Source organism: Somniosus microcephalus, unplaced genomic scaffold, assembly GCF_052327205.1.
Source record: "Somniosus microcephalus isolate GS21.2 unplaced genomic scaffold, FLI_Smic_1.0 unresolved_chr4, whole genome shotgun sequence".
Taxonomy (NCBI): Eukaryota; Metazoa; Chordata; class Chondrichthyes; order Squaliformes; family Somniosidae; genus Somniosus; species Somniosus microcephalus.
The window spans coordinates 48484286-48504945 of record NW_028225182.1 but is presented as its reverse complement, the minus strand read 5'-3'; the positions used below and the strand labels follow the sequence as shown (position 1 = coordinate 48504945).

At 49.8% G+C, this 20660-nt stretch overlaps 1 protein-coding gene across 1 annotated transcript in view; it reads left to right on the top strand.

Annotated features, from left to right (window-relative positions):
* The first annotated feature begins 455 nt into the window (after positions 1-455).
* Positions 456-20660, top strand: part of trappc14 (trafficking protein particle complex subunit 14) — a 104538-nt gene continuing 84333 nt past the window's right edge. Inside the window, exon 1 of the mRNA XM_085977499.1 lies at positions 456-962. Within this exon, the coding sequence (XP_085833625.1) occupies positions 510-962 (453 nt within the window). The 5' untranslated portion in view covers positions 456-509. The remainder of the gene's footprint in view (positions 963-20660) is intronic.

Genomic DNA, 20660 nt, shown 5'->3' with positions numbered 1-20660 from the left:
GGTCGATGAGTGAGGGTGAGGGGACTGGTCGATGAGTGAGGGGGATGGAGGTGATTAGTCGATGAGTGAGGGTGAGGGGATTGGTCGATGAGTGAGGGGGTGGAGGGGATTGGTCAATGAGTGAGGGGGAGGTGATTGGTCGATGAGTGAGGGTGAGGGGATTGGTCGATGAGTGAGGGGATGGAGGGGATTGGTCAATGAGTGAGGGGGAGGTGATTGGTCGATGAGTGAGGGGGAGGTGGAGGGGATTGGTCGATGAGTGAGGGTGAGGGGATTGTTCGATGAGTGAGGGGGAGACCGCGGATTGGTGGCTGTGTGAGGGGGGGGGAGCGGGCTGTGATTGGCCGGCGCGGTTGCGGTTGCCGGGGGGAGCGGGTTGTGATTGGCCGGCGCAGTTGCCGGGGGGAGCGGGTTGTGATTGGCCGGCGCGGTTGCAGTTGCCGGGGGGAGCGGGTTGTGATTGGCCGGCGCCGTTGCCGGTGGTGGCGGGCGGGTGGAGAGGCTCCAAGATGGAGTCGCTGTGCGAGTATCTGATGTACTTCCCGGCCGGCCCGCTGGCCGACTACCGCCGCTACCGCAGCCTGCCCCGCCGCAGCCACCTCTACCTGGGCGAGACGGTGCGCTTCGTGCTGGTGGTGCGCTGCCGGAGCCGGGAGCCGGAGGGCGAATCGGAATCGGATTCGGCGGCAGACCGAGGCCTCCTCCCGCTGCCGGGCCCGGCCTGGCGCCGCCTCTCCGCCTCGCTCTCCGCCCTGGCTAGCGTCTGCCCCGGCCTGCGGCGCCACCAACACCCGCTGGAGCAGCAGCAGGAGGAGCTGCAGCAGGAGCCGGACAACATCAGCCTGGGAGCAGCAGGAAGGGAGCTGGGCCTCAGCCTGGGGCTGGCAGTGGCGGAGCAGCCCGCCGACAAGGGTTTCCGCCACTGCCGGCCTCTGCTCACCCACAACGGCGGCCGGAGCCAGGTGAGCCTCTCCCCCTCTCCTTCCCTCTCTGGGGTGTGGAGGAGCGCCTCCTGAATTGCCCCATTGGATTTGTACAGTGACTGTCTTCACATTAGAAACATAGATCGGTCCTTGGACCCCAGCTATTCACAATATATATTAATGATCTGGACGAGGGAATTGGATGTAATATCTCCAAGTTTGCAGATGACACAAAGCTGGGTGGGCATGTGTGCTGTGAGGAGGATGCAGAGAAACTCCAGTATGATTTGGACAGGTTGGGTGATTGGGCAGAAGCATGGCAGATGCAGTATAATGTGGATAAATGCGAGGTTATCCACTTTGGTGTCAAAAACAGGAAGGCAGATTATTATCTGAATGCCAAAAGATTGGGAGAAGGGGAAGTGCAACGAGACCTGGGTGTCCCTTGTGCACCAGTCGCTGAAGGTAAGCATGCAGATGCAGCAGGTGGTTAAGAAGGCAAATGGTATGTTGGCCTTTGTAGCGAGAGGGTTTGAGTACAGGGACAAGGATGTCTTGCTACAGTTGTACAGGGCCTTGGTGAGACCACACCTTGAGTACTGTGTGCAGTTTTGGTCGCCTTATCTGAGGAAGGATGTTCTTGCCATGGAGGGAGTTCAGCGAAGATTCACCAGACTGATACCTGGGATGGCTGGAATGACGTATGAGGAGAGATTGGGTCGATTGGGCTTATACTCGCTGGAGTTTAGAAGAATGAGAGGGGATCTCATTGAAACTTATAAAATTCTGACAGGACTAGACAGACTAGATGCAAGAAGGATGTTCCCGATGGCAGGGGAGTCCAGAACCAGGGGTCACAGTCTAAGGATAAGGGGTAAGCCATTTAGGACAGAGATGAGGAATTTCTTCACCCAGAGAGTGGTGATCCTGTGGAATTCTCTACCACAAAAGCAGTTGAGGCCAATTCATTAAATATATTCAAGAAGGAGTTAGATGTATTTCTTAAGGCTAAAGGAATTAAGCGATATGGGGAGAAGGCAGGGACAGGGTACTGAGTTTGGATGATCAGCCATGATCTCATTGAATGGCGGAGCAGGCTCGAGGGGCCGAATGGCCTACTCCTGCTCCTATCTTCTATGTTTCTATCCTTAGCCTGTGACCCCTGGTTCTGGACTCCCCCGCCATCGGGAACGTCCTTCCTGCATCTAGTCTGTTTAGTCCTGTTAGAATTTTATTAGTTTCAATGAGATCCCCTCTCATTCTTCTAAACTCCAGCGAATATAAGCCCAATTGACCCAATCTCTCTTCATACGTCATTCCTGCCATCCCAGGTATCAGCCTGGTGAATCTTCGCTGCACTCCCTCCATGGCAAGAACATCCTTCCTCAGATAAGGTGACCAAAGCTGCACACAATACTCAAGGTGTGGTCTCACCAAGGCCCTATACAACTGCAGCAAGACATCCTTGCTCCTGTACTTGAATTCTCTCGTTATGAGGCCCAACATACCATTTGCCGCCTTAACCGCCTGGTGCACAAGGACACCCAGGTCTCATTGCACTTCCCCTTCTCCCAATCTATTGCCGTTCAGATAATCTGCCTTCCTGTTTTTGCCACCAATGTGGATAACCTCGCATTTATCCACATTGGGCAGAAGCATGGCAGATGCAGTATAATCACCCAACCTGTCCAAATCATACTGGAGACCTCTGGTTATTGACCTACTCACCGAAGGGAAGAGTTTTTCTCTATCTACTCTTATCAAAACCTCATCATATCGCAAACCTCTATTAGGTCAGCTCTTAACCATCTCTGTTCCAAGGAGAACAGTCCTAACTTTTCCAATCTCTCCTCATAACTGAAGTCCCTCATCCCTGCTAACACCCTGGTAAACCTCCGTTATACCCTTTCTAAGGCCTGTACATCTTTCCTAAAGTGCGCTGCCCAGAATTGTCCGCAATACTCCAGCTGAGGCCTAACCAGTGAAGTGTAAGGTTCTAGCCTGATCATCTTGGTGTGTTACATAAGTACATAAGAAATAGGAGCAGGAATTGGCCCCTTGAGCCTACTCCACCATTCAATAAGATCATGGCTGATCTTGGGCTCAAAGCCACTTCCCAGCCCGCTCCCCATAACCCTTCACTCCCTTATCTTGCAAAAATCTGTCTCTCTCCACCTTAAATGTATTTAATGACCCAGCCTCCACGGCCCTCTGGGGCAGAGAATTCCACAGATTTACGACCCTCTGAGAGAAGAAATTCCTCCTCATCTCAGTTCTAAAAGGGCGACCCTTTATTCTGAGACTGTGCCGCCGAGTTCTAGATTTCCCCACGAGGGGAAACATCCTCTCTGCATCTACCCTGTCGAGCCCCCTCAGTATCTTATATGTTTCAATAAGATCACCTCTCATTCTTCTAAACTCCAATGAGTACAGGCCCAGCCTGCTCAACCTTTCCTCAGAAGCCAACCCCCTCCTCTCGGCCGTGTTAGTTGACTCTTGGTGATGCCCACTGGCTGTGGGTGGACTGGTGCCAGTCGCCTCAGGCCCTGGCACAGTGGTCGCAGTCAGTTGAAAGCATGTTACTCGATGGTTTGCTGGCGCGGCTGGATTGATAGTACAAGGGGGTTCATTCCAGTTGGTTCAGAGCCTACTGCCGGTATTCGGTGGTGCCAGGTCGTTGTGAATATGCTGTTGTCAGTGCGTGGTGTGCAGGTTGTTTGCATTTCTGTTTCTTGGATGCATGCTTAAGTTGATTAACTCATTAACACTTCGAGCTGACAACTAGCTGACGAACGTGTCCCTGCTCCCTGTGCTGTATCAGTGTCCTAATTGTTGAGAATTGTGTTACTAGCAGTTTCTTTACAGCTGAGGTGTGTATCTAATATTGCACTGTTTACATAGAAACATAGAAGATAGGAGCAGGAGTAGGCCATTCGGCCCCTCGAGCCTGCTCTGCCATTTAATGAGATCATGGCTGATCATCCAAACTCAGTACCCTGTCCCTACTTTCTCCCCATATCCCTTGATCCCTTTAGCCTTAAGAAATATATCTAACTCCTTCTTGAATATATTTAATGAATTGGCCTCTACTGCCTTCTGTGGTAGAGAATTCCACAGGTTCACCACTCTCTGGGTGAAGAAATTCCTCCTCATCTCAGTCCTAAATGGCTTACCCCTTATCCTTAGACTGTGACCCCTGGTTCTGGACTCCCCGCCATCGGGAACATCCTTCCTGCATCTAGTCTGTCTAGTCCTGTTAGAATTTTATAAGTTTCAATGAGATCCCCTCTCATTCTTCTAAACTCCAGTGAGTATAAGCCCAATCGACACAATCTCTCCTCATACGTCATTCCTGCCATCCCAGGTATCAGCCTGGTGAATCTTCGCTGCACTCCCTCCATGGCAAGAACGTCCTTCCTCAGGTAAGGTGACCAAAACTGCACACAATACTCAAGGTGTGGTCTCACCAAGGCCCTGTACAACTGTAGCAAGACATCCTTGTTCCTGTACTAGAACCCTCTCGCTACGAAGGCCAACATACCATTTGCCTTCTTAACCGCCTGCTGCACCTGCATGCTTACCGTCAGCAACTGGTGCACAATAACACCCAGGTCTCGTTGCACTTCCCCTTCTCCCAATCTATTGCCGTTCAGATAATAATCTGCCTTCCTGTTTTTGCCACCGCAGTGGATAACCTGCGGTGTCCTGGATTTGGCGCATGAGCTCTCATCAGTCCAGTATGGAAACCTAAAGGAGCTGCGTCATTTTGACTGCATGCCGCTGTAACTGAGAGTTTCTCCAAGCCGTGTGTTCTGCTTGTACTCCCAACCACTGACCACTTAGTTTTTATGCTGAATTGGGATGCGTTGCGATCACCCGCTATCGTAAGCCTCTATAACTGCGACTGTTGCAACCGCTTACTTTTGCTCTGAGCCAGACCGACTGGAAGACTGGGTTCTGCCATAACCGCCATGCTATTCCAGCGGCCAGTGTAAAACCTAACGTGTCTCGAATGCACGCGCCTAAATGTGGGCCGGTCGTGTTGGGATGTTGGCTCCCGGTCTGGCAGCTCCTCAAATTAAAAATTCTCCTCCTTGTGTTCAAATCCCTCCACGGCCTCCCTATCTCAGTAACCTCCTACAACCCTCCGAGATCTCTGCACTCCTCCAGTTCTGGCCTCTTGCGCATCCCCGATTTCCGCCATTGGAGGCCGTGCCTTCAGCTGCCTGGGCCCTAAGCTACGAATTCCCTCCCTAAACCTCTCCGCCTCTCCTCCTTTAAGACGCTCCTTAAAACCCACCTCTTTGACCACCTGTCCTTTTGTGGCTCGATGTCAAAGTTTGGCTGATGACGCTTCTGTGAAACGCCTTGGGGCATTTCACTACATTAAAGGTGCTGTAAGTTGTTGTTGGTATGGTTACATGCCAACGTACAAAATTCTTACAGGGCTTGACAGGGTAGATGCAGGGAGGATGTTTCCCCTGGCTGGGGAGTCTAGAACCAGGGGTCACAGTCTCAGAATAAGGGGTCGGCCATTTAGGACTGAGATGAGGAGAAATTTCTTCACTCGGAGGGTGGTGAATCTTTGGAATTCTCTCCCCCAGAGGGCTGTGGAGGCTCAGTCATTGAGTATATTCAAGGCTGAGATAGATTTTTGGAATATTAAGGGACTCAAGGGATATGGGGATAGAAACATAGAAAAACAGGAGCAGGAGTCGGCCATTCGGCCCTTCGAGCCTGCTCCGCCATTCAATAAGATCATGGTTGATCCTCTATCTCAATCCCATATTCCCGCTCTCTCCCCATGCCCCTTGATGCCTTTTGTGTCTAGAAATCTATCGATCTCCGGATAGTGCAGGAAAGTGGAGATGCGGTGGATGATCAGCCATGATCTTATTGAAATGGTGGAGCAAGTTCGAGGGGGTCGAATGGCCGACTCCTGCTCCTATTTCTTGCGTTCTTACGCAGTTTTATCATGCACAGGTTAAGAACACTGTTGCCGGCTGTGCATTTCTATTTAAATCGCTTCCATACTCGTGCCAGCTTAGTTGGTCGCATTCTCATCTCTTGCTTCAGAAGGTTGTGGCTTTGAACCCCATCTCAGACCTGAGCACAGAGCATGGGCAGCTACGTGTGTTTGCCCTGCAGGAGTGCTGCGTCGCTGGAGGCGAGTGTTTCGCACGGGATATTAAGCCAAAGTGCCATCTCCCTGTTCACAAAAGATCCTGTGGCAGCATCTGAATAAAAGCTGGAAATTCTCTCATTTTGGCAAACATTCCTCCTCAACTGACGCCACCCAGAGCTGATCGCCTGGTGGCTTCTTCATGCGTGTTGGCGGGACCGAGCTCTGTGCAACTTTGGCTTCCTTGTTTACCGGCATTAGAATGCTTCAGAAGTAATTAGTTAGGTGTCGAGAGCTTTGGGATGTCCCGAGGGCACAATAAAACATTGTATAAATACACAGTTGCTTTCTCTGCCATTAAGTCCCTCGACGTTTCATAGAATGATACACACGGAAGGAGGCCATTTGGCCCATCATGCCTGTGCCGGCTCGTTTGCAAGAGTTCTCCAATTAATCCCCCTCCCCCACAGCACTGCACACATTTTCCCCCTTCTTTCCTTAGTATGCAGGCTTTTACGTTACTTCAGTTCTCTTGCAGACAATATCATTTGATAGATTGGGAGAAGGGGAAGTGCAACGAGACCTGGGTGTCCTTGTGCACCAGTCGCTGAAGGTAAGCATGCAGGCGCAGCAGGCGGTTAAGAAGGCAAATGGTATGTTGGCTTTCGCAGCGAGAGGGTTTGAGTACAGGAACAAGGATGCCTTGCTCCAGTTGTACAGAGCCTTGGTGAGGCCACATCTTGAGTATTGTGTGCAGTTTTGGTCGCCTTATCTGAGGAAGGATGTTCTTGCCATGGAAGGAGTTCAGCGAAGATTCACCGGACTGATACCTGGGATGGCAGGCATGACGTATGAGGAGAGATTGGATCGATTGGGCTTATACTCGCTGGAGTTTAGAAGAATGAGAGGGGATCTCATTGAAACTTATAAAATTCTAACATGACTAGACAGACTAGATGCAGGAAGGATGTTCCCGATGGCAGGGGAGTCCAGAACCAGGGGTCACAGTCTAAGGATAAGGGGTAAGTCATTTAGGACAGAGATGAGGAGGAATTTCTTCACCCAGAGAGTGGTGAACCTGTGGAATTCTGTACCACAGAAGGCAGTGGAGGCCAATTCATTAAATATATTCAAGAAGGAGTTGGACATATTTCTTAAGGCTAAAGGGATCAAGGGATATGGGGAGAAAGCAGGGACAGGGTACTGAGTTTGGATGAACAGCCATGATCTCATTGAATGGCGGAGCAGGCTCGAGGGGCCGAATGGCCTACTCCTGCTCCTATCTTCCATGTTTCTATAATTTCCTGCTCATTTATTTATCTCGTTGCTGTTTTGTGGGAAGGCAGGGGGAGACCAGCCGGCCCCTCGAGCCTGTTGTGCCATTCAGTGAGATCGTGGCTGATCTGTGCACCTCGACTCCATTTAACGTGTCTTTTCTCGCTTTAATGGACAAAAATCTATCCAAGTCTCACTGACCCAGCGTCCACAGCCTTTTGGGGGACCAGAGTTCCACTTGGAACTAGCTTTGTGTCGTGTGGCCGCCTCGTCTCCGACATTGCAACAGTGGCGACACTTCAAAAACACTTCATTGACCGCAAAACGCTCTGGGATGTCCCACATGAATTGGCCGTCAGCATAGCAGTGGCCTGGTTTACTGCCACCATTTCCCTTTTCATCTGTCCTAATAACTCCTTATGTGGCTCAGTGTCAAATTTTGTTTGCGAGCACTCCTGTGAAGCGCCTTGGGACGTTGTACTACACTAAAGGCGCTGTATAAATAGAAGTTGTTGATTCCTCTCAATATACCTCCTATTTTCTCGTGTTACTGTCAATTTATGCATCTTCTATTTTCCACATAAGCTGCAGTTTTTCTTTGTGCGTACATGTATCTGTTCCCCTGCCTCTTCATTCCGTTCCTTTTGTAAAATGCTTGTTCGCCCGTTTAAGACTGCGCCGGTTCTGATGGAGGTTTCGCCCCGAAAATGTCTGTCCTCTGCCTCGACGCTAACTGACCCGCTGAGTGTTTCCGACGCTTTCTGTTGACTTTCAGGATATGCTCACCCTGTATCCTGGTCACAGGTCTGGAATCTTTCCTGAATTGTTTTAAGGACACGGTGAAGTTGCCAATAATCAAATAAACGTGCCGTGGCCACCGTGTCGTCAATATTGCAGCATCGGAAGAGGCCCGTTGAGCCTGTGCTGATGCTCGTTTTTCAAATCGTTCCCCTTCGCTGCATCTCTCTAAGATTATTCATTTTTAAATGCTTATTCAATTCCCCTTTATCAGGAAAGGCCGAACATGGCTGGGGCTCTTTGCTCTACAAAAGAGAAGGTTGAGGGGGTGACCTGATAAGAGACACGAACACAAATTCCAGGCTGACACTCCCAGTGCAGTACCGAGGGAGCGCCGCACTGTCGGAGTGGCAGTACCGAGGGAGCGCCGCACTGTCGGAGGGGCAGCACTGAGGGAGCGCCGCACTGTCGGAGGGGCAGCACTGAGGGAGCGCCGCACTGTCGGAGGGGCAGTACCGAGGGAGCGCCGCACTGTCGGAGGGGCAGTACTGAGGGAGCGCCGCACTGTCGGAGGGGCAGTACTGAGGGAGCGCCGCACTGTCGGAGGGGCAGTACTGAGGGAGCGCCGCACTGTCGGAGGGGCAGTACTGAGGGAGCGCTGCACTGTCGGAGGGGCAGCACTGAGGGAGCGCCGCACTGTCGAAGGTGCCGTCTTTCGGATGAGACGTTAAACTGAGGCACCGTCTGCTCTCTCAGGTGGACGTAAAAGATCCCACGGCCACTACTTCAGAGCAGGGGAGCTCTCCCCGGTGTCCTGGGGCCAATATTTATCCCTCATTCAGCATCACTAAAACAGATTCTCTGGCCATTATCTCATTGCTGTTTGTGGGAGCTTGCTGTGCGCAAGTTGGCTGCCACTTTTCTACATTACAACAGTGACTACACTTGAAAAGTATTTCATTAGCGGTGAAGGGCTTTGGGACATGCTGAGGTTGTGAAAGGCGCTATAGAAATGCACGATTTTCTCTTCGCAAGCGAGCAGAGATTAAAACAATAAGTATTTACAGTGCAGAAACAGGCCATTTGGACCAACTGGGCCATACCGTTGCTTGTGTTCCACACGAGCCTCCTCCCACCCCTCTTCATCTCACCCTATCATTCTATTCCTTTCTCCCTCATGGTTTTATCCAGCTTCCCCTGAAATGCATCGATACTATTCTCCTCAACCACTCCCTGTGGTAGCGAGTTCCACATTCTCACCACTCTCTGGGTAAAGAAGTTTCTCCTGAATTCCCGATTGGATTTATTAGTGACTATCTGATATAGATGGCCTCAAGTGTTGCTCTTCCCCGCACGTGGAAACATCTTCTCTACGTCTACCCTATCGAACCCCTCCGTATTCTCCCTTCTAGAGAAAAGAGCCCCAGCCTGTTCAATCTTTCCTGATGGATATAACCTCTATTCTGCAAAGAACGAATAGAAAGAGAATTGGAAAAGGCAGGGGGATAGGACTAGTGCCAGGCGAAGAGCTAGCACTGCCACGATGGGCTGAATGGCCTCCTTGTGTACTGTCAAGTGTTTCTCGCAATGGAAGCGGACAAAATATCCGAGTTTTATACGCCTACTGTTCTACTGAACTGCAATCTTAGAGGTCATTGAGGGTAGGAAACACAGTAAGATTAGGCTTTGTCTTTTGAGACCTTTTTGGGGGTGGCGGAGGGGGGGAGAGCATGAATTTTAGGACAGTGCCTTGTGAAAAGGAAACTGTATTTGGCCCCAACTAGGAATTGACCTGCTGGGGTAGAATTGTTGGCAGCACTTGTGAAATAAATAGTTAATGGAGTCCCATCTTTCTTTCCACATTGCAGTGCACAGAGTTGGAAGGGGGAGGATTATTCGCTCTCTGCTGTGAGTTGCCGCATTGAAACAACAGGGCCAAATCAATACATTGTTAATGGAATCACAAATGTTGGGAGTGCTGAGGAATGGAGAATTGGATTTTCTCGCTCTGCTACAAAGGTTGTCTGTTGAGGCAGCCGAGACCTTGCCTGTTCGGCTGGGGTCTCAGTAGATTATGTAAATCTTGTTTCCATTTTACTGAAGTATTCTCCAGCTCGCTTCCATTTAAAAGGCAGTTCCATCATATCGCAGCTAAAAGCCTCCGAGGACACTTAAGGAATTATTCAAGAGAAGTGAATTAAAACCGGGCCCGAGAATAGAGAGTGGAGCCGTTCCATCAAATCTGCCGCCCTCTGCATTTAAACTGCAGCCCTTTCCCTGTGCACCACTTGGGGTCTTGGCCACAAGTTAAACTTGTTGCAGTTGTGTATAATCCTGTCTTGCCCTCTTGAGCATCTCTGATTATAATCGTTCAACCTTTGGTGGCCGTGCCTTCAGCTGCCTGGGCCCTAAGTTCTGGAATTCCCTCCCTAAACCTCTCCGCCTCTCCACCTCACTTTCCTCCTTTAAGACGTTCCTTAAAACCGACCTCTTTGACCAAGCTTTTGCTCACCTGCCCCAATTTCTCCTTATGTGGGTCGGTGTCAAATCTTTTGTCTTAAAATACTCCTGTGCAGCGCCTTGGGATGTTTTACTAAGTTAAAGACGCTATATAAATACAACTTGTTTGGGGTGATTCTGGAATCGGCGGTCTGTTAAAACCTGGTCTACATCGAATTCCATAGGACGTACAGCACAGAAACAGGCCATTCAGACCAACTGGTCCATGCCGGTGTTTATGCTCCACACGAGCCTCCTCCCACTCCATCAACCCATCCTTCTATTCCTTTCTCCCTCGTGTGTTTATCCAGCTCCCCCTTAAATGCATCTGCATTATTTGCCTCAGCCACTCCCTGTGGCAGCGAGTTCCACATTCTCACCACTCTCTGGGTAAAGAAGTTTCTCCTGAATTCCCGATTGGATTTATTGGTGACTGTCTTATATCGATGGCCCCTAGTTCTGGTCTCCCCCACAAGTGGAAACATCTTCTCTACGTCTATCCTATCGAACCCTTTCATAATCTTGAAGACTTCTCTCATTGAAGACCTCTCTCAGGTCACCCCTCAGCCTTCTCTTCAGCCCCAACTTGTTCAATCTTTCCAATTGGGAATAACCGTTCAGTTCTGATATCCTTGTAAATCTTTTCTGCACCTTCTCCAGTGCCTCCATATCGCTTTTATAATAGAGACCAGAACTGTGCGCAGTGCTCCAAGTGTGGCCTAGCCCAAGGTTCGATAGAATAACAAAACTCTGCTTTTCAATTCCATCCGCCTAGAAATGAACCCATGTAATTCTTCATGAAAAATTAATGTGTTTGAGCTCTTCAAGGCAGTTGCTGTGGATAAGAACCATGTTTCCACTTGGGCGGCTCAAAGTTTGCATTGAGCTTTCCCAGGACTGGCAGGGCAAGGATTAGGTGCAGATTAAAGCTCCCTCTATTGTGCCCCGCAGCATCATGATATTACTGCAAAGATCATTCGGGTGTCAGCCATTGCTCAGTGGGTAGCGCACTCGCCTCTGCGTCAAGACGATCGTGGGTTCGTCGCCCACTTCAGAGACTAGGCCGACACTCCCAGCGCAGTACTGAGGGAACGCCGCACTGTCGGAGGGGCAGTACTGAGGGAGCGCCGCACTGTTGGAGGGGCAGTACTGAGGGAGTGCCCCACTGTCGGGGGTCAGTACTGAGGGAGCGCCGCACTGTCGGGGGGCAGTACTGAGGGAGCGCCGCACTGTCGGGGGGCAGTACTGAGGGAGCGCCGCACTGTCGGGGGGCAGTACTGAGGGAGCGCCGCACTGTCGGGGGGCAGTACTGAGGGAGCGCCGCACTGTCGGAGGGGCAGTAATGAGGGAGTGCCGCACTGTCGGGGGGCAGTACTGAGGGAGCGCCGCACTGTCGGGGGGCAGTACTGAGGGAGCACCGCACTGTCGGAGGGGCAGTAATGAGGGAGCGCCGCACTGTCGGAGGGGCAGTACTGAGGGAGTGCCCCACTGTCGGGGGTCAGTACTGAGGGAGCGCCGCACTGTCGGAGGGGCAGTACTGAGGGAGCGCCGCACTGTCGGGGGGCAGTACTGAGGGAGCGCCGCACTGTCGGAGGGGCAGTACTGAGGGAGCGCCGCACTGTCGGAGGGGCAGTACTGAGGGAGCGCCGCACTGTCGGAGATGTGGTACTGAGGGAGTGCCGCACTGTCAGAGGGGCAGTACTGAGGGAGCGCCGCACTGTCGGAGATGTGGTACTGAGGGAGCGCCGCACTGTCGGAGGGGCGGTACTGAGGGAGCGCCGCACTGTCGGAGGGGCTGTACTGAGGGAGCGCCGCACTGTCGGAGGGGCAGTACTGAGGGAGCGCCGCACTGTCGGAGGGGCAGTACTGAGGGAGCGCCGCACTGTCGGAGGGGCAGTACTGAGGGAGTGCCCCACTGTCGGGGGGCAGTACTGAGGGAGCGCCGCACTGTCGGAGGTGCTGTCTTTCAGATGAGACGTTAAACCGAAACCCCCATCTGCCCCCTCAGGTGTACGTAAAAGATCCCACGGCCACTCTTCGAAGAAGAGCAGGTGAGTTCTCCCGATATTTATCCCTCAATCGACATCACTTTAAAATAAAAACAGATGATCTGGTCATTATAACTTTGCTGTGTGTGGGAGCTTGCTGTGTGCAAATTGTCTGCTGCGTTTCCTACATTACAACAGGGAGTTAATTGGCTTTAAAGTGCTTTGAACATCCTGCGCTTATGAAAGGCGCTGTAAAAATGCAAGTTCTTTCTAACAAAGCCCATGAATTAAAAAGTTGATCTGTAACAGTTGTAGACAGTCTACACTAATCTCTCCCCTCTTATTTCAATCATCATTTTCTTTCTCTCCCCCCTCTCTTCCATTCTCAGTTATTCTCTCTCCCTCTGTATCTCCCTCTTGGACGAAGGGCCCGAGTGTACTGTAGCCAAATTTGCTGCTGATACAGAGGTAGGTGGGAAAGCAAGTTGTGAGGAGGACACAAGGAGTCTGTAAAGGGATATAGAGAGGTTAAGTGAGTGGGCAAAAGTTTGGCAGATGGAGTATAATGTGGGAAAGTGTGAGGTTATCCACTTTGGTAGGAAGAATGAAAAAGCAAATTATTATTTAAATGGAGTGAGACTACAGAATGCTGTGGTACAGAGGGATCTGGGGGTCCTCGTACATGAAACGCAAGTTAACGTGGGTACAGCAAGTAAGTAGGAAGGCTGATGGAATGTTGGCCTTTATTGCAAAGGGGGATGGAGTATAAAAGTAGGGAAGGTTTGATGCAACTGTACAGGGCGCTGGTGAGACCACACCTGGAGTACTGCGTACAGTTTTGGTCTCCTTATTTAAGAAGGGATATACTTGCATTGGAGGCAGTGCAGAGAAGGTTCACGAGGTTGATTCCTGGGATGAAGGGGTTGCCTTATGAAGAAAGGTTGAGCAGGTTGGGCCTATACTCATTGGAGTTTAGAAGAATGAGAGGTGATCTTATTGAAACATATAAGATTCTGAGGGGGCTTGACAAGGTCGATGCAGAGAGGATGTTTCCCCTCGTGGGGCAATCTAGAACTAGGGGGCACAGTCTCAGGATTAGGGGTCGCCCATTTAAGACGGCGATGAGGAGGAATTTCTTCTCTCTGAGGGTCGTGAATCTTTGGAATTCTCTTCCCCAGAGAGCTGTGGAGGCGGAGTCAGTGAATATATTCAAGGTGGAGATTGACAGACATTTGAACTACAGGGGGGTCAAGGGTTACGGGGAGAGAGCGGGCAAGTGGAGTTGAGGCCAAGATCGGATCAGCCATGATCTTATTGAATGGCGCAGCAGGCTCGAGAGGCCGATTGGCCCACTCCTGCTTAATGTTTCTTATCCCCTCACACACCAAACATTATTACCGATAAAGAGCAATCAGGGAATCGGCTGAGCGTCCTTTGGCAGTTCCACTCTTCAGTGAAGGGGGATTCGCGCCTGCTTGTTAAAATCCTGTAAAGGTTTATGCTGCTGGCAGCTTATTTCCCACCCGCTGTTCCAAAGAGGTTAAGCAGAAGCCTTGGGTTTAATCCGAGGCTCCCATTGATGCTATTGCTAATCAATTCTGCAGTCTGTTAAACCTTTTCAAAATATGCTCCCCCCCTCTCCAAAATACCCCTCGGCGCTGGTGCATTTCATCCTTGTGCAGATTAGCTGGCTCTCTTTTTTTGGTCCCAGTTTTCTTTCCTCTTGGAGGCACAGATTCTTGATCGGGATATGGAGCCAGAAGCCCCCTCGTACCTTGCCCAAGTGGCCAACTCCTCACACTGGAGCCGAATCTCTTTTTTAAGTTTCTTTACGGGATGTCCACGTTGGGAAGTGGGCACCTCCAAGTCACGCACACCATCCTGGCTGGGAAATCTATCGGCCGTTCCTTCATCGTCGCTGGGTCAAAATCCTGGGACTCCCTCCCTAACAGCACTGTGGGAGCACCTTCACCACACGGACAGCAGCGGTTCAAGAAGGCGGCTCACCACCACCTTCTCAAGGGCGATTAGGATGGGCAATAAATGCTCAGCGACGCCCACATCCCATAAACTAATTTTAAAAAAATGATTCATTGTAGTCTTAGCTAATGTGTGTTTATTTTGAAATAGCAATAAGTGAGCACAGCGTTCTCTGAGCAATGGAAATGGTTGTTAAAAGATTAGAGTAATGGATGGAAAAGTGAATAATGTTATTGAAGTCATTATATAGCCATTAGAAAGCAGGAACTAGAATTGCGCCCTCAACTTTTGAAGAGTGGCAGTGTCGGCATGTAAGTAAATGTGGCAATAAATTTGCACAGCAAGATCCTACAAACAGCAAATGATTGAATGACCAGTACTTTTTCTTTTTTGTTTTGGTGCGGTTATCTGTCTCTGTTAGTTCCTCCAAGAACATAGGAATATAAGAACAGGAGTCGGCCATTCAATGAGATCATGGCTGATCATCCAAATTCAGTACCCTGTCCCTGCCTTCTCCCCATATCTCTTGATCCCTTTAGCCTTAAGAAATATATCCAACTCCTTCTTGAATATATTTAATGAATTGGCCTCTACTGCCTTCTGTGGCAGAGAATTCCACAGGTTCACCACTCTCTGGGTGAAGAAATTCCTCCTCATCTCTGTCCTAAATGGCTTACCCCTTATCCTTAGACTGTGACCCCTGGTTCTGGACTCCCCGACCATCGGGAACATCCTTCCAGCATCTAGTCTGTCCAGTCCTGTTAGAATTTTATAAGTTTCAATGGGATCCCCCCCTCATTCTTCTAAACTCCAGCGAGTATAAGCCCAATTGACCCAATCTCTCCTCATACGTCGTTCCTTTCCAACTCCTAAAAGCCTCAATGAAATCACTCCTTACCCTTCTATATTCCATGGAATACAAGCCTAGTTTCTGTAATCGCTGCTCATAATCTAACCCTTGGAGTCCAGGTATCATTCTGGTGAATCTACGCTGCACTCCCTCCAAGGCCAATCTATCCTTCCTAAGGTGTGGTGCCCAGAACTGCTCACTACTCCTGGCGTGGTCGAACCAGGGCTTTGTATAGCTGCAGCATAACTTCCTCCCCTTTATTTCTAGCCCTCTCGATATAAAGGTTAACATCCCATTAGCCTTTTTGGTTATTTTTTGTACCTGAACTCTGTGTTCCTCCAATTTTGACTTCTTCTACATCCCTGATTTCCTCCACCCACCATTGGCGGCCGTGCCTTCAGCCGCCTGGGCCCGAAGCTCCGTAATTCCCTCGCCTAAACCTCTCCGCCTCTCTCTCCTTTTAAGACGCTCCTTAAAACCTATCTTTGTCTATGCTTTCGGTCACCTGTCCTAATATCTGCTTTGGTTTGGTGTCAATCTTTGCCTGATTACGCTGCTGTGTAGCACCCTGGGATGTTTTACATAAGAACATAAGAAATAGAAGCAGGATTTGGCCCCTGGAGCCTGCTCCACCATTCAAATAAGATCATGGCTGATCTTCTACCTCATCTCCACTTCCCTGCACTATCCCCATATCCCTTGATTCCCTTAATATTCAAAAATCTATCGATCTCTGTCTTGAATATATTCATCGACTGGGGCAGAGGTTTCCAAAGATTCACCACCATCTGAGTGAAGAAATTTCTCCTCATCTCAGTCCTAAATGGCCGACCCCTTATTCTGAGACTGTGACCCCTGGTTCTAGACTCTCCCCAGCCCAGGGGAAACATCCTCCCTGCATCTACCCTGTAAGAATTTTGTGTGTTTCAATGAGATCACCTCTCATTCTTCTAAATGACACAAAGCTGGGCGGGCGTGTATGCTGTGAGGAGGATGCCGAGAAACTCGTATGATTTGGACAGGTTGGGTGATTGGGCAGATGCAGTATAATGTGGATAAATGTGAGGTTATCCACTTTGGTGGCAAAAACAGGAAGGCAGATTATTATCTGAATGGCAATAGATTGGGAGAAGGGGAAGTGCAACGAGACCTGGGTGTCCTTGTGCACCAGTCGCTGAAGGTAAGCATGCAGGTGCAGCAGGCGGTTAAGAAGGCAAATGGTATGTTGGCCTTCGTAGCGAGAGGGTTAGACGACAGGAACAAGGATGTCTTGCTGCAGTTGTACAGGGCCTTGGTGAGACCGCACCTTGAGTATTGTGTGCAGTTTTGATGGCCTTATCTGAGGAAGGATGTACTTGCCATGGAGGGAGTGCAGCGAAGATTCACCAGACTGATACCTGGGATGGCAGGAATGACGTATGAGGAAAGATTGTGTTGATTGGGCTTATACTCGCTGGAGTTCAGAAGAATGAGAGGAGATCTCATTGAAACTTATAAAATTCTAGCAGGACTAGACAGACTAGATGCAGGAAGGATGTTCCCGATGGCCAGGGAGTCCAGAACCAGGGGTCACAGTCTAAGGATAAGGGGTAAGCCATTTAGGACAGAGTTGAGGAGGAATTTCTTCACCCAGAGAGTGGTGAACCTGTGGAATTCTCTACCACAGAAGGCAGTGGAGGCCAATTCATTAAATATATTCAAGAAGGAGTTGGATATATTTCTTAAGGCTAAAGGGATTAAGGGATATGGGGAGGAGGCAGGGACAGGGTGCTGAGTTTGGATGATCAGCCATGATCTCATTGAATGGCGGAGCAGGCTCGAGGGGCCGAATGGCCTACTCCTGCTCCTATCTTCTATGTTTCTAATATAGGCCTAGTCTACTCAACCTCTCCTCATAGGACAATCCCCCCATCCCAGGAATCAGTCTGGCGAACCTTCGCTGCACTCCCTCTACGGCAAGTATATCCTTCCTTGGGTAAGGAGACCAAAACTGCACAGTACTCCAGGTGTGGTCTCGTTAAAGGCGCTTTCTAATTACAAGTTGTTGTTGGCGTTGCTTGAGGGAGAAATGTTGGCCGAGACACACGGAGAGAATTCCCTGCTCTTCTCTCCGTTGGTGCTGCGGGATCTTTTCTGTCCACTTGAGCCCTGATTCGGGCCTTGGGTTTAAAACCTCGCCCCAAAAGGCGCTGGCTCCAACAATGCAGCGCTCCCTCAGTAACGCACTGAAATGTCGGCTTTGATTATGCGCTCAAGCCTCGGAAGGGGCCGGAACCTGCACTCGCGGCCGAGAGAGCTGCCGGCTGAACCAAGTTGCCACTTCTGGTTGGCTTTGGTTGCATTGGCAAACTATTAAACTTCTAAATCATTCCATTTGGAAACTGTGCAAGCATAATAAGGTGTACTAACCGGGGAGGAAAATCGGCATCAACTGGCATTTGTATAGGGCACTCAACCTAGAAAAACATCCTCCGACACGAGGCGGGGGGGGGGAAATCAGAACCAAAGCCGAATAAAATGCCAATTCAATGTTGCTGCGGTTAATACTTGAGAGTTGGCCGAAAGCACCATAAAACGAGGAAGGGCAGAGGTTGACAGAAGTAGAATTGCTACTTTCCGCTCAAAGTTCCATGTATTGCGAGCACCAGCTTTTAATTGGAATCTGTGCTAAATTTTTGTACTAAAAATAGATTTGGGAAGCCTCCTGCAACCGCACCGCTCCTGCCTCCAAACGTTGGGAGATTTTGTGGTAGATTTCCAAGGTCGATATCAGAACTGAGGGGTTCTACCCATCTGGAAAGATTGAACAGGCCGTGGCTCTTTTCTCTAGAAAAGAGAAGGCTGAGGGGCGACCTGTTAGAGGTCTTTAAGATTATGAAAGGCTTCGATAGGATCGACGTCGAGAAGATGTTTCCAGTTGTGGGGGAGACCAGAACTAGGGACCATCAATATAAGAGAGTTGACGTAATAAAACCACTACGCACTTGGTTGGAGTATAAAGCAAGGCTTTAATCAACTTGTTTCAAAACATGGAGGTCTAGTTGTACTTCACTAGTTCCTTGTCTTACAAAATGTCCCCGACAAGCTGGGCCCACGCCCGAGTATTTATACTCCTTGGATGGCGCCACCAGCTGGCCGTCCAGCGTTATTGCATAAGTAGTTTCTTGATGAATGATGAGATTTATAACAATAGTCACTAATAAATCCACTAGGGAATTGAGGAGAAACTTTTTTTTATCCAGAGCATAGGAACAGGAGGAGGCCATTCAGCCCCTCGAGCCTGTTCCACCATTCAATCATCGCTCATCTTTAACCCAACTCTATATACCTGCCTTTGCTCGATATCCCTTAATACCTTTGGTTAACAATCTATCAATCTCCGATTTAAAATTAACAATTGACCCAGCATCAACTACCGTTTGCAGAAGAGAGTTCTAAATTTCTACCACCCTTTGTGTGTAGATGTGTTTCCTGACTCCACTCCTGAAAGATCTGGCTCTCTTTTTTTAGACTATGCCCCCCTAATCCTAGAATCCCCAACCTGTGAAAATAGCTTCTCTCTATCTGCCCTATCAGTTCCCCTTCTCGTCTTGAGAGAGTGGCGAGAATGTGGAACTCGCTGCCACGGGGAGTGGTCGAGGCGAAGAGCGTAGATGCTTTTAAGGGGAAGCTGGATAAGCACATGAGGGAGAAAGGGAATAGAAGGAGATGTTGATGGGGTGAGATGAAGAGGGGTGGGAGGAGGCTCGCGTGGAGCGTAAACATCGGCACGGACCAGTTGGGCCGGATGGCCTGTTTCTGTGCGGTACGTTCTATGGAATGCAGTTATTTCTCGTGTGGTATGGTCTTTACCGAGGATGTGGCAGCATTTGTTTCTGTTGGAGATTAGATCACGTACTCGGAATGAGGAAAAAGAAGCATTCTGCCTTTCCCATTGACCTGTCAGTTAAGACCATGAACAGAAATTAATGACCGCATTTTCAGCTCCCTGCAGTCTTGGTGTTAAGCCCAACGCCGTCTGCTCTGTGTTGAATTGGGAAACCGGCCCATTTTCTCTTTGTTCAGTTGATTGCACATTCACTGTGCTGTTCCGTTCTTGAAGTTGACTCAAGGATGCAGTGGTTGTGCCTTTCTAAGTTATGGTGAGCTGCGTGCCTTTGCTTTTCATCTGAAATACTTGTTGGAAAATAGGAACATAAGGATTTGGAGCAGCATTCGGCCCCTCGAGCCTGCTCCGCCATTCAACAAGAACACATGGCTGATCTTCTACCTCATCTCCACTTTCCTGCACTGTCCCCTTGATTCCCTTAGTATCCAAAAATCTCTCGATCTCTGTCTTGAATTTACTCAACGGCTGAGCCTCCACAGCCCTCTGGGGCAGAGAATTCCAAAGATTCACCACCCTCTGAGTGAAGAAATTTCTCCTTGGAAGAATGAGAGGGGATCTCATTGAAACTTATAAAATTCTAACAGGACTAGATGCAGGAAGGATGTTCCCGATGGTCGGGGAGTCCAGAACCAGGGGTCACAGTCTAAGGATAAGGGGTAGGCCATTTAGGACTGAGATGAGGAGGAATTTCTTCACCCAGAGAGTGGTGAACCTGTGGAATTCTCTACCACAGAAGGCAGTGGAGGCCAATTCATTAAATATATTCAAGAAGGAGTTGGATATATTTCTTAAAGCTGAAGGGATCAAGGGATATGGGGAGAAGGCAGGGACAGGGTACTGAGTTTGGATGATCAGCCATGATCTCATTAAATGGCGGAGCAGGCTCGAGGGGCCGAATGGCCTCCTCCTGCTCCTATGTTTCCTCATCTCGTTCCTAAGTGGCTCTCCTCAGTCACAAATTAACAGAAAAAAAAATGCTGAGAATTTCTCCCACCTAAAAGGAGAAATCCTATCGCTTTGAGGAGGAAGCAACCACGTTGTGGAGAAGGACAAAAAGCAATCAGAAAGGCTGATGGGATCACAGAATCACAGAAACCCCACAGTGCAGATAGAGGCCATTTCGGCCCATCGAGCCTGCACCGACACACATCCCACCCGATCCCCGTAACCTCTACACCAACACATATCCCACCCTATCCCCGTAACCCCACGTATTTAATCCCCCTAACACTAAGGGTCAATTTATCATAGCCAATCAACCTAACCCGCACATCTTTGGACTGTGGGAGGAAACCGGAGCACCCGGAGGAAACCCACGCAAACGCGGGGAGAATGTGCAAACTCCACACAGACAGTCGCCCGAGACCGGATTCGAACCCGGGTCCCTGGCGCTGTG